The following is a 16,434-nucleotide window of genomic DNA, read 5'->3' on the forward strand; positions in this document are numbered from 1 at the left end:
CTGAGGCGTCGGTGAACACCACAAAGGGCTTGTCAAAGTCTGGGTTTGCCAGGACTGGGCCACTGACCAGAGCCTCCTTCAGCGCCCGGAAAGCCTCCTGGCACTGCTCGGTCCAGACCACCTTGTCTGGCTTCCCCTTCTTGCATAGCTCAGTGATGGGGGTGGCTATGGTGCTAAAGTGGGGTACAAATCTTCGGTAGTATCCTGCCATCCCAATAAAGGCTTGGACCTGCTTTTTGGTGTGGGGAGTGGGCCAGTCTCTGATCCCAGTCTCCACCTTGGCTGGTTCCGGCTTTAGGCGGTCGCTCCCCACCCGATGCCCCAGGTAAGATACTTCCGCCATCCCCACCTTGCACTTCTCCGCTTTTACAGTCAGCCCAGCCCCCTGGAGTTGGTCCAGCACTTGTCTAACCTGAGACACATGGTCCTCCAAGGTCTGGCTAAAGACACAGATGTCATCAATATACGCCACGGCAAAACTCTCCATCCCCCTCAGGAGCTGGTCCACCAGGCGCTGGAAGGTGGCCGGCCCTCCCTTGAGGCCGAAAGGCAGGGTCAGGAACTCATAGAGCCCCAGAGGGGTGATAAAGGCTGATTTCAGTCGGGCATCTGCATCCAGCGGCACTTGCCAGTAGCCCTTTGTAAGGTCCATGGTGGTAAGGTACCGAGCTCCTCCCAGCTTGTCTAGGAGCTCGTCCGGTCTGGGCATGGGGTAGGCATCAGATACAGTGATGGCATTGAGCTTCCGATAGTCCACACAGAACCGGACCGACCCGTCCTTTTTGGGGACCAGCACCACCGGCGAGGCCCAAGGGCTGGCAGATGGCTGGATCACCCCCAAAGCCAGCATGTCCCGGACCTCTCTTTCCAGGTCCTGAGCAGTTTTCCCTGTGACTCGGAAGGGGGAGCATCTTATCGGCGGGTGCGACCCTGTCTGCACCCGGTGGACAGTCAGATTAGTGCGTCCAGGCTGGTTGGAAAACAGCTGTCGGTACGGATGCAGCACCCCCCTGACCTCAGCTTGCTGGGCAGGGGTTAGGTGATCTGAGAGGGGAATTGTTTCCAGGGGGGAACCAGCTCTGGTCCCAGGTAATAGGTCTACTAAAGGGTCATCTCCCTGCTCCTCCCAATGTCCACACACGGCCAACACCACATTCCCCCTGGCATAATATGGCTTCATCATATTCACATGGTACACCCGGCGGTGGTGCGCCCGGGTCGACAGCTCCACCACATAGTTTACCTCATTGAGCTGCTTGACGACCTTGAAAGGGCCCTCCCAGGCGGCCTGTAGTTTGTTCTTTCTCACTGGGATGAGAACCATCACCTGATCCCCGGTGGTGTAGGCACGGGCCTGCGCCGTGCGGTCATACCAGACCTTCTGCTTCCTCTGGGCTCTGGCCAGATTCTCCCTGGCCAGGCCCATGAGTTCAGCCAGTCTCTCTCGGAAGATCAGGACATACTCCACCACTGACTCTCCGTCGGGAGTGGCCTTCCCCTCCCACTCGTCTCTCATCAGGTCCAGGGGGCCCCTCACCCTCCTGCCATATAACAGTTCGAAAGGCGAAAATCCGGTCGACTCCTGGGGCACCTCCCTGTACGCGAACAGCAGGTGAGGTAAGTACTTGTCCCAGTCCTGCGGGTGCTGGTTCATAAAGGTTCTCAGCATCATCTTTAGCGTCCCGTTAAACCTCTCCACCAGCCCGTTGGACTGGGGGTGATAAGCTGAGGCCCAGTCGTGCCGGACCCCACATTTCTCCCACAAGGACCGGAGCAGGGCCGACATGAAGTTGGAGCCTTGGTCTGTCAAGACTTCCTTGGGGAACCCCACTCGGCTGAAAATGGTCAGGAGCGCATCGGCCACGGTGTCTGCTTCAATGGAAGCTAAGGGCACTGCCTCGGGGTAGCGGGTGGCAAAATCTACCACGACCAGAATGTATTTCTTCCCCGACCGGGTCGTCCTGCTGAGAGGCCCCACGATGTCCATGGCCACCTTCTGGAAAGGCTCCTCTATGATGGGCAAAGGTCTCAAAGCCGCTTTCCCCTTGTCCCGGGCCTTCCCCACCCTCTGACAGGGGTCACAGGATCGGCAATACTGCCGGACCGTGGTAAAGACCCCGGGCCAGTAAAAGTTCTGTAGCAACCTCTGCCGGGTGCGCCGGATTCCCTGGTGCCCTGCGAGGGGGATGTCATGGGCCAGGTACAGGAGCCTGCGGCGATACTTCTGGGGGACCACCAGCTGCCTCCTGATCCCACAGGACTCTACTTCCCTTGTGGGAGCCCATTCTCGGTACAGGAACCCCTTCTCCACAGGAACCTCTCCTGGCAGCCTCTCCTCATGGTCCGTCCCACACTGAGGTCGGCCAGGTCCCTGAGCTTCCGCAAGGAGGGATCTTTCCTCAACTCGGCCTGGAACTCAGCGGCTGGGGAAGGGATGGGGCCCGGTTCCCCCTCAGTGACCAGGTCTGAGGCCACAGCCTCTCTGAGCCGTGACCCTCGGCGCTCCCTCCCCACCAGGGTAGGGTCCTGCGCCTCCGGTGTGGTACCTTCCCCAAGGTCAGGGTGCAGTGCCCCTCGCCGGCTCTGGCTACGGGTCACAACCAGGGCGGTCTGGGGCTTGCTTGGCCAGTCCTCTAGGTCTCCCCCCTTCAAAACTTCAGTGGGCAAATGGTGGTGCACCCCCACATCCTTGAGGCCCTCCTTGGCCCCCCATTTCAGGTGTACCCTTGCCACGGGCACCTTAAATGGGGTCCCGCCCACTCCTGTCAGGCTCAGGTAGGTGTTGGGCACCACCCGATCTGGGGCCACCACCTCGGGCCGGGCCAGCGTCACCTCTGCACCCGTATCCCAGTATCCATTGACCTTCCTCCCATCCACCTCCAGGGGAACAAGGCACTCTCTCCGGAGGGACAGCCCCGCACCCACCCTGTAAACCGAGCACCCTGAGTCCAGAGCCTCCAGCCCTCTGGCGGAGTTGGCCTGGGGTACTCTTCCCCCCTGAGCAGGTGGTAAACTGGTAGCCCCCCATGCCTGGGTCGTCTGCCCTTCGTCCAGCTGAGTCCCTACCCAGTTAACCCTGGGTAGGTTGAGTCTGCTCAATTTGTCCCTGAGCCCGGGGCACTGGGACCATACGTGGCCTCTCTGGCCACAGTGATAGCAGCTCAGGTCACGTTGGTCCCCTCGAGCGGGTCGGAGGGGCCCAATGCCAGGCGTTCCCCTTTGGAGGGGGTTCTCCCTATTTCCCCGCTGGGAGGCCCCCTGGTGACTCTCTCTCTGCATCGGGGGGGGCCTGTTCTTTTGGGGCTCCTCCCGGCTACCCCCTGACCGACTGTTCACAAACTCGTCGGCCAGCTGCCCTGCATGCTGGGGGTTCTCGAGCTTTTTGTCCACCAACCACAGCCTCAGGTCGGAAGGGGACTGTTCATACAGTTGCTCCAGTACAATTAGGTCAAGCAGGTCCTCTTTAGCTTGGGCCCCTGCTGTCCACTTGTGGGCATACCCCTGCATCCGGTTGACCAGTTGTAGGTAGGTGACCTCAGGCGTTTTACGCTGACTCCGGAACCTTCTCCGGTACATCTCGGGGGTCAGCCCAAACTCACGGAGCAGGGCCTGTTTGAACAGTTCATAGTCCCCTGCCTCCACCCCTGTCATCCGGCTGTACCCCTCCACGGCTTTGGGGTCCAGTAAGGGGGTGAGGAACTGGAGCCTGTCCGCAGGGTCAACCCTGTGCATCTCGCAGGCATTCTCAAAGGCCGTCAGGAAGCTATCTATGTCCTCCCCCTCCTTCCGCTGGGCCAGGAAGCACTTATCAAAGCTCCTTGCAGTCTTGGGTCGCCCCTCACTCACCACAGCCGGCGCCCCACTGCTCCTCAGCCTGGCCAGCTCCAGTTCATGCTGTCTTTGTTTCTCCTTCTCCTGACGCTCCCTCTCCTTCTCCTGACATTCATGCTGACACTGCTTTCCATGATCCTCCAGCTCCCTCATTTTCATCTCCCTCTCCCATTCCAGCCGCCTCCGCTCCAGGGATGGGGAGTTCCGCCGGGAGGATCCCCTGCTGGGTGCCGGGGTCAGGGTGCCCTCGGTATTCACTGGGCTTCCCCCAACCCCTCCCCCAGGCATAGGTAGGAAGGGTCTCGGGGTGTCCTGGGCAGCAGTCTGACCCCTCCCAGCCTGGTCAGGCCCCAGGGCCCACGCTGCGTCCGCCGGGCGGCTTCCCTCAGGGACAGGGATCGGGTCATCCAAGCGATCCCTCTCCTCCAGCTGGGCAATCAGCTGTTCCTTGGTGGACCTCCCAGTGCGCAGCCCCCTCTGCCTGCACAGCTCCACCAGGTCGCTCTTAAGGCGTTTAGCGTACATCTCCCTGCTGGCCACTCGCAGGCCGGGCAGCTTTCTACGGTTTCCAGGAAAAGCCCTTAGTGTGCGAGCCCTTCTTGAGGTCACCACTTCTTTGCCAGGGTTGAGCTGCAGACTCTTCCGCCCCTGGGACCGCTCGCTGCGATCCCCCGGGGGACCCTGTTACTGCAAAAGTCCTTCTCTCTGGTCACACACTCCCAGGGGTTAACTGCCCCCTGAAACTGTCTCTCTCTGAATCTTCAGCACGCCTGGTCCCCGTCAATTCCCCTTCATTTTACTGTTCCCCAGTCACTTACTGCAGGAAGCGCCGTTCACGGGGTGCAGTACATCCCACCGCTGCCACCAGTTGTCACGGAGTGTGGGGGAGTCCAGGCCCTGCACCCCTCTTCCTGGGATCCACTGAGACTCTCAGCCAGCCAGTAAAGCAGAAGGTTTATTGGACAACAGGAACACAGTCCAAAAACAGAGCTTGTGGGTACCCCCAGGACCCCTCAATCACGTCCTTCTGGGGGAGCAGGGAGCTTAGACCCCAGCCCTGGGGTTCCCTGCATTCCTCCACCCAGCCCCAAACTGAAACTAAACCCCCCCAGCAGGCTCCCTCCTGCAGCCCCTGTTCACATTCCTGGGCAGAGGTGTTACCTCCCCCTCCCCCTCCTGGCTCAGGTGACAGGCTCTCAGGTCTCCCATCCCCAGGGCACATTCCCAGGTCAACACTCCCCCCTCCCTGCTGCGTCACATCCTCACATCCGCACCGGCAGAGCTGGGGATGGGAGACCCAGGGCGGGGGAGGGGGCTGCGGGTTGGGAGTGAGGGGCACCGGCAGAGCTGGGGGGCACCGGCAGAGCTGGGGATGGGAGACCCAGGGCGGGGGAGGGGGCTGCGGGTTGGGAGTGAGGGGCACCGGCAGAGCTGGGGGGCACCGGCAGAGCTGGGGATGGGAGACCCAGGGCGGGGGAGGGGGCTGCGGGTTGGGAGTGAGGGGCACCGGCAGAGCTGGGGGGCACCGGCAGAGCTGGGGATGGGAGACCCAGGGCGGGGGAGGGGGCTGCGGGTTGGGAGTGAGGGGCACCGGCAGAGCTGGGGGGCACCGGCAGAGCTGGGGATGGGAGACCCAGGGCGGGGGAGGGGGCTGCGGGTTGGGAGTGAGGGGCACCGGCAGAGCTGGGGGGCACCGGCAGAGCTGGGGGGCACGGAGCTGTGCATCAGGGGCAAGCGGCACTGCAGGCAGGAGAGGGGTCTTGAGGCGGCCGATCTTGCTCCTGCTCCCCTGAGAGCGGTTAGTTATTTCACGCCTCAGCACCCCACAAATGGCTCCAGCTACAAAGCAGCTGGTGATTCTGGCAGCAGAACAATGTGTCACTTCCCACGCTCCCCTCCCCCACCCCTCGCCCCACACAGCAGCCCTAGCTCCACGTCCCTCCCGACCCCAAAAACGCCCCTCGTCCCATTCTCCCTCCCCCCGGGGCCTGTCGCTGGCCACCTGGGGGCTTGGGGAAGGGGGGCTCTGTCCCAGGACTGGGGATCCAGCGGGGAGCCCAAAGAGCTGCCCCCCAGATCTGGCAGCACTGGCATCCCTGGGCTGGTTGGAGCTCGGGCAGGGCACCTGAGTCCCAGGCCAGAGCCAGGAGCCCCATGGGCCAGGCCCCACCCTGGCTGCTCAAGGCAGCTGTGGCTAGTGGGTAGAACCGTGGGGCCGAGGGCTGGGCATGGCCGGGAGACGCTCCCTGAGGAGGCACCTCCCTGGCCACTCGTCCATCTAGGGGCTGCAGAGACCTGGCGGCTGCTTCCCGGGAGCCACGATAAGTGCTGTGGGGCCCCTGCACCCCAACTCCCTGCCCCAGCCTGGAGCCCCCTCCCACACCCAAACTTCCTCCCAGAGCCCTCACCCCCTGTAACGTTATGAGTGTAATTTAATATCTCATTGAAAGGTGACAGGGCCAGAAAGAGTTAATGAACTCCCAGACTGACCTGACCCATGGCCGAGCTTTAAAGACTAGTTAGGAAGATACTAAAGAGGGTTAGGAAGATCTGTAAATGAACACAGCTTTGAAATGCAGCTGGCATTGTCAGAGAGAGAAGGGGAGATGTTCGCTCAGGTCTTGTGATGTCAACAAACAAATCTTGTCTATTACCATGGCTTTGAGTCAAAGATCAAAAAAAGGAATATTAACATTTAGGAAGACACTTGAGTGACATAGTATGATTGTCTATATGGCTCTTTGAAGGTTGTGATAACCTGTGTCTGAACTGTTTAATGGATAAATTACCCTGGGCTAATTGTCAGGATGTTTAGGAGAAGGAAAGTGAAGCCGATTGTTTTCTCAGGCCAAATGGCTGCTGGAAATATATAAAGACCTTGGGACACGATCCTTCTTCATCTCAGATCTGCTTTGGGTTTCAAGAAAGGGAAACCCTGAGCCATAAGGATTGAGATCCCCAGTCACTGACTGGAGTCACCCTGAACATGGACATTGGACTGTAACCCGTGGACTATTTCTAAAAGGACTTTTGGCAACTACAAACTCAGCTTTGCTCTGTATCTGAACCTCAGGAACTGAACCCAAGTCTGTCTGTATACTGATCTTTTAACCAGCATGCGCTCTCTTTTCTTTTTTAATAGATTTTAGTTTAGTTACTAAGGATTGACTGTAAGCGTGTATTTGGGGTAAGATCTGAGTTATCATTTGACCGGGGTCTGGGGCTTGGTCCTTTGGGGTCAGGAGAATCTTTTCTTTTCTGTGATGAAATAAGATTTTCAGAATTTAGCATCCTATGTTTGACGTGTGTGTCTGGATGGAGGCTGGAGGCTGGGCACTTTAAGGGCACTGCGTTGTTTGGACATCTGAGTACCCAGGGAGGTGCTGGAGAAGCTGGTTTGTGCTGGCTGGGTTAATCTAAGTAGTGGAATATCCACCAGCGTTTGGGGTTGTCCGCCCTGTTCTGTTTGCAGTTCACCCTGACTGAATGACCTTAGCTGGCTCCACGGGCACCACTGTCACACACCCCCAACATCCCAACCTCCTGCCCCAGCCTCTCCTGCCCCCCAAACACCTCATCCCCAGCCCCACCCCAGAGCCCACACCCCGAGCCAGAGCCCTGACCCCCCCCACACACTCCAACCCCCTGCTCCAGCCCAGAGCCCTTCCCTCACCCCAACCCCCTCACCCCAGCCCCACCCAGAGTCTGTGGGCTTCCCCCACATGGTTCTCCTGCATCGCCTGCCTGCAAGCTCCCCCGCCCCACTCTCCAATTTCTCCCATCTCCCTGCCTACCACTCTGGCACCGCCCCCGCAGCTCCCATTGGTCATGGATCCTGGCCAATGGGAGATGTGGAGCCAGCACTAGGGGCGGGGGAAGTGCGCGGAGCCTCCCTGGCTGCCCGTGCGCCTAGGGCCTGCAGGGACCTGGTGGCTGCTTCCGGGAGCCGCGGGGAGCCAGGACAGGCAGAGAGCCTGCCTTAGCCCCAGGGCCCCGCTGCGCCGCCAACCAGACTTAACGGCCCGGTCGGCAGGGTCCCTTTTCCACCAGGCGTTCCGGTTGAAAACCGACCCTGTCATTCCCCCATCCTTCCCGCTCCCATCACCCCCCTTACCCGCACTCCCCCTGCTCCTATAACCCCCCTTCCCCGCGCTCCCACCCCGCTCTTTAAACCAGCACCTCCCAAAGCCTGGGCCATGCCCCAGGGCATACGGATCAAGGCCAAGTGGGGCGGGTGGGGGCAGGTCCCTCCACTTCTCCTGGGTCAGGTGTGAGGGAGGCAGTGCTGGTCTGAAAGCACAGCTCTGGGTGCGGACGCCCCAGCTCTCAGCAGAGGCTTGTGACGAAGTGGGAATTTTCTGTAAGATGTTTATGAGTCCTGTACATGCCTCAGTTTCCCCTGTATGCTGCATTGTTCCCTAGTGGGGGGAAGGGACTCTTTGCTATCAGGGCAGGCAAAGACACAGGTGTGGATGGCGCCTGGTGGCCTGGGCCCTTAGGTCCCATCTCCATGCAGCTCTTGAGAAGAGAAGGGCAGATCCATGGCCAGGACGTGGACACCTGGTGACCAGCGACCCAGAGAGACGGGGATTCCCTGCCCCTCTGCAGGGGGCTGAGCCCCATCCCCCAGCTCGGGAACAAAGGCCCGGGGGTGGAGGGGGCTAAGTGTGGGCTGTGGGGAGCAGTCAGGGGCACCCCGGGAGTCTGACAAAGGAGATCGGACAGACGGGGGGAACAGAGCTTGAACCATGGGGGTCACTGCAGCTGGGCTGGGCTGTAACTGTCAGTTCTCTGGGCTGCCCGAGGGGCTGCCTGGGCCATGTGCCAGGAGACCAATAAACCCGCCTGGTTTCACAGCACTGGGCAAGTGTCCCTGCAGACGCTGGGCGAGGGGCACTGATCCCTGAGGAGAGGACACGTCTCCCCCAGGATCTGTCCTGGACTCGCTGCCCGGAGCTCCCGGGGTGGGGCAGGGGTCTGCAGCCCCAGGGGCCCAGTCTCAGGAGGCGGTGAGACCACGTGGCTCCCCTGGGGGAAGAGCGAGACCCCAGGGGTCTGGGTCACTGCAGGCCCCTCCCAGGGACTGTTCCCAGGCTGGGCTGTAGCCCGGTCCTGTGGGCCCATGACAGGGCTCACACAGGTGCCCGCGATGGTAAAGCCTGTCTTCACTAGGAGTAGGGGCCATTCAGCAGCTGCTGTCCGGCCTCCTCCCTGTGTCGGTGGGGGGGCGGGTGCTGAGCCCTGTGCAGGCCTAGCACAGAGCTCCCTGCACCGCACCCAGCCCGGGGGCAGCCCCCAGGCAGCCCGGCTTGGCTGTTGGCCCCCGGGGGCTCTGCACGGCTGTCCTGCAGCAGGGGTCAGTCTAGCTTCTGTGGGTACCAGCAGCGGTGAGGATGTGGCACTGGCCACGTTCTCGGGCTCGTGGCCTGGCCGCCGTGTGCCGTGCTAGCCATTGCTGCAGAGATAGGCGACAGCCTCCCTCCCCCACGGGATGGACCCATTGATCTCCAGCCCCATGCATCAGCTCACCAGTCCCCCTCCCCTTCGCCTCCAGGGCTTATCTCTGGGCCCAGGCCCCGCGGGGACAGGAAGAGTGATGAGTCTGGCTGGGCTGGGAGGGGCCCTGGCGGGGCTGGCTATCTGTGTGGCACCAGCACAGGGCCACGCGTGCGCCCCCCATGGAGAAACGAAATGCCCCGGCGCCAGGTGGCCATTGCCTCACCCGCGGGGGGTGTGCAGGGCTGGAGTCACCCACAGCCCAGGATTTCAGTGGCTCTTACCATGCGGGGTATTTGGGCCCTTCTACCAGCCAGGGAGGGTCTGTGCCAAAGGCCCCATGCCCTGAGGCTGCAGATCTTACTGGCAGTACCAGCCAGGTTCCCAGACGGGTACTGCCGACCACCCAGTGGCACCCACCTCCTGCGGTAGGATCCAGAGAGGGGAAAATCCCCTGCGGCTCCCTGCCCTGCCCCAACCTTCCTCCCCAGCTGCACCCCTGGCCTGCTCCAGGAGCTTTTGTTAGTGCTTACCTTACCAGTTCCCTGGTTAATGTCCCCGCTTCCTCCCGGCACCCCTTGCCCCGCCCCTGGCCCTGCGGAAGCTGCAGCGTGGTCTCTTTGCTGATACAGATGTAGCTGGGGGCGAGGAGCATGTGCCCGCTGCTCCCCAGGGCCCAGCTTCCACCCGCCAGGATCCTGCTCTCAGCCCAGCACCAGGAGTCACATGCGTTTGGTGCAGTGGCCCAGCAAAGCCGACCGCAGCAGCGAGCCTGAGAGCAGGATCACACCCCGTGGTTACTGCGGCCTGGGGGGTAGTCGCCCAGACAGTCCCCGGCTCCTGCCGCACCCCCATTCTCCTGCCGCCTGCAGAGATCCCAGGGAGCCCAGTCCCCCCTCCCCATCGAAGAGCAGGGCTCTGACCCCTGCACCATGGCCTTCATAGAGCCCTAAAGTCCCCAGTGGCCCTCACAGCCTGGGAGCCCCGACACTCCCCCCACCCCACAAACCACGCAGGCCAATCGCCGACAATCATTTACCATGGGGCATGGGGAAAGGGGGACCAAGAGACAGGACCCCACAGACACTCACTGGGCGGGAGCAAAGGGGCTGACCCTCCTGCCACAACACACACGGGGGGGCAGAGGGACTGACCCCCCCAGACGCATGGGGGGGTGGCAGATGGCCCAACCCCCCCAGACACACACAGGGGGCAGAGGGACCGACTCTCCCCTACAGACACACACTGGGGGGTGGCTCCTGGGCATTTCAGCCCCTGCAGGAGGCTGGGTGGTGCCCCCCCCCGTGGGGCCCGCTGCGGGCTCTGGGTCTCTGTAGGGAACGTGTCCTGGGCGCTGGGCTGGAACGAGCTTGTGTCTGAAAGGAGGGGGGATGGGGGAGCTCCGGGGCGCAGCAGGGGAGAAGCAGGGGGGAGGCGGGGGTCCGGGGCGCAGCGAGCGTGGGGGGGAGGACTGCGTCCGGGGCGCAGCATGGGGGAAGAGGCGGGGGTCCGGGGCGCAGCGCGGGGGGGAAGGCGGGGGGGAGGACCGGGTCCGGGGCGCAGTGGGGAGGGGATGCAGGGGGGAGGACCGGGGCCGGGGCACAGCAGGGGGGCAGCAGCGGGGAGGGCCGCAGGTTTCTTTCCCCCCGGGGCGCTCCCGGTTCCCTGCTCTGGAGAAGGGTCACGTCCAGGGGCAGCATCCCCGCCTCCGCCCGGTCTCGTGGCAGAGCCGCGCCCGGTCAGGCGGCCCCGATGGCGGGGTCCCTGCAGCCCTGGCCCCGTGCCCGGCTCCCCGCGCTGGCGGGGGTGATGGGGCAGCGGACGGAGCGGCTGGCGGGGGATAGGACGGGGCTGGAGGACAGAGAGATGGAGGGGCTGGGGGTGGATGGAGGGAGACATGTAGGGGGATGGAAGGGGGGGTGGGTGAAGGGTGTAGGGAGATTTAAGGGGGCATGTAGGGGGCAGGGGGGATGGATGGAGGGGTGGATGTGGGGGGTGCAGACAGATTGGTGGATGGACGGGGTGGGTGGAGGGGAATTTAAGGGGGGATGGATGGGGGATAGGGGGATGGATGAAGGGGGGATGGGGAGGGATGGAGGGGGATTTAAGAGGGGATGGATGGAGGGTGATAGGGGGAGGGATGGAGGGGGATTTAAGAGGGGATGGATGGAGGGGGGATGGAGGGAGGGATGGAGGGGGATTTAAGAGGGGACGGATGGATGGAGGGGGACAGAGGGAGGGATGGAGGGGCCCCGGGCGGCAGGCCGTGGGGCGCATCTCAGAAGGGCTGGCGGCCCCTTTACCTCTTGAGGCGCCGGGTGCCGGCGCTGCGGCTGCCCAGGGCGCTCACCAGGCGAGCGGTCTCCAGGTCCCTCGCCCCAGACGCGGGGTCCATCTCGGCTCCGGATGCTGCGCCCTGGCAGTGCGGGGCTGAGCCCGCGGCTCGTGCGGGTCGAGTCCCGCCAGCTCCGGCGGGTCGGGCTCCCCAGGGGGCTGCGAGCGGCACCGGCCCCGGCTGCGGGACCCTGGGCAGCCGGCACCGCGCGGCTCCGGACCAGGTGTGTGCGGGCAGCGGACTGCGGGCAGCAGTGCCCGCAGAGCCCCGCCCCTTCACACAGAGCCCCGCCCCCGTGGCCTGGCCCCGCCTCCCAAGCCAAAGCTCCGCCCCCACATCGGGAGTCACGTCCCCGTCCCCGTCCCCGTCCCCTCCAGGAGGAGCAGCATCAGAGCCGCGGAGCCAGCCCCACACCTAAGGCCAAGCAACTCTCTAGGGCCTGGCCACACGCCTTACAGCCAGAGCCCCGCCCCCAGTTCTGAAACCCCGCCCACAGAGTCAGAGCCCCGCCCCCAGTGCTGGAACGAGATGCCCTACCCAACACACCTTCCGTCCCCAGCACTGGGGCCCGCCCCCAGACCTAGTACCGCGCCCCCAGGCAGTGCTGGGGCCCCGCCCAGGGAGCCGGACCCAGCGCCCCGGCAGTGGGGTGGGAACCCGCCCTGTCCCCAAAGCTGCTCCAGACCCTAAGGCAGCAAGAGGAAGAGCCACGCCCCTTCGGGGGGGGCCTCGGGGGGGGGCGCAGCGTGGGGGAGTGAAGAGACCAGTGGGAGGGGGTGGAGCTAAGGTGTGGGGGAGGGGGCATGTGCCCCCCATGTTGGGCAGATGGGGTGGTGGGGGTGATTGGCATCGTAACTCCGGTGAGCTCCAGGATTTGTTGGGGGGGACATGAGGGGACCGGAGGGGGTAGGTGTCAGAGGTGGGGGGAAAGTCCCCCCTGGATGGGCATGAGGAGCACAGTGCTCCCTAGTTGGTTAGTGGGGGAAGCAGGTACCCCTTAGTTGTCAGTGGGAGACACAGTGTCACTGGGGGGGGCGGGGAGTGGGAGACACTGCCCCCTGTCTGGTGGCTTGGGCTTGTTGCCCTCCGGCTGGACAGAGAGGGGAAGCGGTTGGGGGGCACAGTGCTGGTGAGGGGTGAGGGGTGAGGGGCCGCGTGGCAGGCTGGGCAGTGGGGGGTGATGAGGAGCCGTTGGGCAATGGGGGCTGAGGGGCCATGTGGCAGGCTGGGCAGTGGGGGGGTGATGAGGAGCTGCCGCGCATTGGGGGCTGAGGGGTCACGTGGCAGGCTGGGCAGTGGGGGTGATGAGGAGCCGTTGGGCAATGGGGGCTGAGGGGTCGCGTGGCAGGCTGGGCAGTGGGGGGTGATGAGGAGCCGTTGGGCAATGGGGGCTGAGGGGTTACGTGGCAGGCTGGGCAGTGGGGGGTGATGAGGAGCCGTTGGGCAATGGGGGCTGAGGGGTCACGTGGCAGGCTGGGCAGTGGGGGGTGATGAGGAGCCGTTGGGCAATGGGGGCTGAGGGGTCACGTGGCAGGCTGGGCAGTGGGGGGTGATGAGGAGCCGTTGGGCAATGGGGGCTGAGGGGTCACGTGGCAGGCTGGGCAGTGGGGGGTGATGAGGAGCCGTTGGGCAATGGGGGCTGAGGGGTCACGTGGCAGGCTGGGCAGTGGGGGGTGATGAGGAGCCGTTGGGCAATGGGGGCTGAGGGGTTACGTGGCAGGCTGGGCAGTGGGGGGTGATGAGGAGCCGTTGGGCAATGGGGGCTGAGGGGCCATGTGGCAGGCTGGGCAGTGGGGGGGTGATGAGGAGCTGCCGCGCATTGGGGGGTGAGGGGTCACGTGGCAGGCTGGGCAGTGGGCGGTGTCTTGGATTCACAGGGTCTGGTCTCTGCCCAGCCTGTGACCAGTCCTTTGGGAGCGACCTCTTTGGTGGGCTGGGTCCCAGGGACCCCCACAGCTGTGCAGGAGCAGGCCCGTGGCCTCTGAGACGGGGCCTTGGGCCACAGCAACCCCCATCTGTCTGCGTGGCTCCTGCAGCGAGTCCAGCCTGGCCAGGCCCCTGCAGGAGGCTTGTCCCTTGCCCCATCTGAGTGTGATGCTCCTGGGGCAGATCTGCAGCGACACCGGCCACCTGCCCAAACAGGGGAGCCATGGATCAGCCACCTGGCTACAGCGTCTGCCAGCCCCTAGCACTGAGAGGCCAAGGTGGAGCCATGGGCCAGCCCGGCCAAGCCAGTGCGAGGAGCCAACCGAGCTGGACCGGACCCATCTCGGTCTCTGAGTCTCTGTCTCCTTGTCATTAGGTCCCCAGTGAGAGGTGCGGAGTCCCACCAAACACAGCCCTTATTCCAGCCTGCTGTTCCCCTTTGCTCTCCAGCTCCATCACAAGGCCAGTCTGCTGGGGGCTCCTGGCAATTGTTGGGGTTTCTCATAGTCTCTCCAGATCCTTTGTTGATCTGGGTCGATTTCAGCCAGTTCTTTAGTGACCCCATCACTCCCCACAGACAGCGAGTGGCACATGTGCTGCCTGGCTCAGCATTAACCCTTTTAATATATTAGGTAGCAATGCAAAATACAGGGGAAACTGAGGCACACATAGGCATTATAAACCTGTTACAGAAAATCTCCTCTGTCCCACAAGATGAAGTCAGAATTTCCTGGTGCATCACCAGGAGAGTGAATTTGTGTGGGGGGGTGGAGGGTGAGAAAACTGGATTTGTGCTGGAAATGGCCCACCTGATGATCACTTTAGATAAGCTATTACCAGCAGGACAGTGGGGTGGGAGGAGGTATTGTTTCATATTCTCTGTGTGTATATAAAGTCTGCTGCAGTTTCCACGATATGCATCTGAGGAAGTGAGCTGTAGCTCACGAAAGCTCATGCTCTAATAAATTGGTTAGTCTCTCAGGTGCCACAAGTCCTCCTTTTCTTTTTGCGAATACAGACTAACACGGCTGTTACTCTGAAACCTGTTTCAGAGTAGCAGCCGTCTCTTAGTCTGTATCCACAAAAAGAACAGGAGGACTTGTGGCACCTTAGAGACTAACACATTTATCTGTTACTCTGAAACCTGACATTTATTTGAACATTGGATGCATCCGATGAAGTGAGCTGCAGCTCACGAAAGCTTACACTCAAATAAATTTCTTAGTCTCTAAGGTGTCACAAGGACCCCTGTTCTTTTTATTGCTCCTATGTGTGCCTTGGTTTCTCCTGTATTTTGCATTGCTGCTTGGTGTAGGGAAGGCCTGTCTGCTCACAGGGATGTCAGTGTGGATGTCACCCAGCCATCTGGGCCTCAGGCCCCCTATCAGGGGCGTATCTAAGAAGACAATGGAAACCTGCACTTTCCTGGTTTTGTCTGTCTTTGCTGAGCAAGACAACCCCCCCCCCCAACTCCGCTGTCACCACTGGGCAGGGGAATCCCAGGTGTCAGGAGCCTGCCATTCAATGGAGAAGCCTGAAGCCTCCCCCTCGCCCCACATTCTCAGCTCATGGTGCAAAAGAGCTATGAATGAGCCATAAATCTACTAACCTTGCAAACAAAACAGCACCATTCATAACTTAAAACGTTTGTTCTGTTTTTTTAACCAGTTTATTCTCCCCAAGAGGTGCACCATTCCCAGAAGAGTTACAATATCGGGTGAATGTGTGGAGTGGACAGACCAAGCTCCTCTTCCATCTCCCTGCTCCAAAAATCCATTTAATACAGAGTTCTTAGCTAGCAAAGGTGTCAGATATTCATAGAATCATAGAATATCAGGGTTGGAAGGGACCTCAGGAGGTCATCTAGTTCAACCCCCTGCTCAAAGCAGGACTGATCCCCAACTAAATCATCCCAGCCAGGGCTTTGTCAAGCCTGACCTTAAAAACTTCTAAGGAAGGAGATTCTACCACCTCCCTAGGTAACGCATTCCAGTGTTTCACCACCCTCCTAGTGAAAAAGTTTTTCCTAATATCCAACCTAAACCTCCCCCACTGCAACTTGAGACCATTACTCATTGTCCTGTCCTCTTCTACCACTGAGAACAGTCTAGAACCATCCTCTCTGGAACCACCTCTCAGGTAGTTGAAAGCAGCTATCAAATTCCCCCTCATTCTTCTCTTCCGCAGACTAAACAATCCCAGTTCCCTCAGCCTCTCCTCATAACTCATGTGTTCTAGACCATTGGCCTTCTTGGCAACAAGGGCACACTGTTGACTCATATCCAGCTTCTCGTGCACTGTCACCCCTAGGTCCTTTTCCGCAGAACTGCTGCCTAGCCATTCGGTCCCTAGTCTGTAGCGGTGCATTGGATTCTTCCATCCTAAGTGCAGGACCCTGCACTTATCCTTATTGAACCTCATCAGATTTCTTTTGGCCCAATCCTCTAATTTGTCTAGGTCCCTCTGTATCCTATCCCTACCCTCCAGCGTATCTACCTCTCCTCCCAGTTTAGTGTCCTGTGCAAACTTGCTGAGAGTGCAATCCACCCCATCCTCCAGATCATTTATGAAGATATTGAACAAAACCAGCCCCAGGACCGACTCCTGGGGCACTCCACTTGATACTGGCTGCCAACTAGACTTGGAGCCATTGATCACTGTGACAATGTGACACAGCAGGGAGCGGGGAGTGTAGACCTGGGAATGTGCCCTGGGGAGGGGAGATCTGAGAGCCTGTCACCTGAGCCAGGAGGGGGAGGGGAAGGTAACACCTCTGCCCAGGAATGTGAAGACAGGCTGCAGGAGGGAGCCTGCTGGGGGGGTTTAGTTTCAGTTTGGTGCTGGGT

At 61.4% G+C, this 16,434-nt stretch overlaps 1 protein-coding gene across 2 annotated transcripts in view; it reads right to left on the reverse strand.

Moving 5' to 3' along the window:
• Positions 1-11,887, reverse strand: part of SLC30A3 (solute carrier family 30 member 3) — a 36,975-nt gene extending 25,088 nt beyond the window's left edge. The window contains exon 1 of one of the 2 annotated variants that reach the window (XM_073335437.1): positions 11,631-11,885. In XM_073335437.1, the coding sequence (XP_073191538.1) occupies positions 11,631-11,722 (92 nt within the window). In that variant the 5' untranslated portion in view covers positions 11,723-11,885. Of the gene's footprint in view, positions 1-11,630 lie in introns of both variants that reach the window. The other variant, XM_073335439.1, reaches the window with a different exon arrangement.
• Positions 11,888-16,434: the final 4,547 nt, after the last annotated feature.

This window comes from Lepidochelys kempii, chromosome 3 (assembly GCF_965140265.1).
Source record: "Lepidochelys kempii isolate rLepKem1 chromosome 3, rLepKem1.hap2, whole genome shotgun sequence".
NCBI classification, from domain to species: domain Eukaryota; kingdom Metazoa; phylum Chordata; order Testudines; family Cheloniidae; genus Lepidochelys; species Lepidochelys kempii.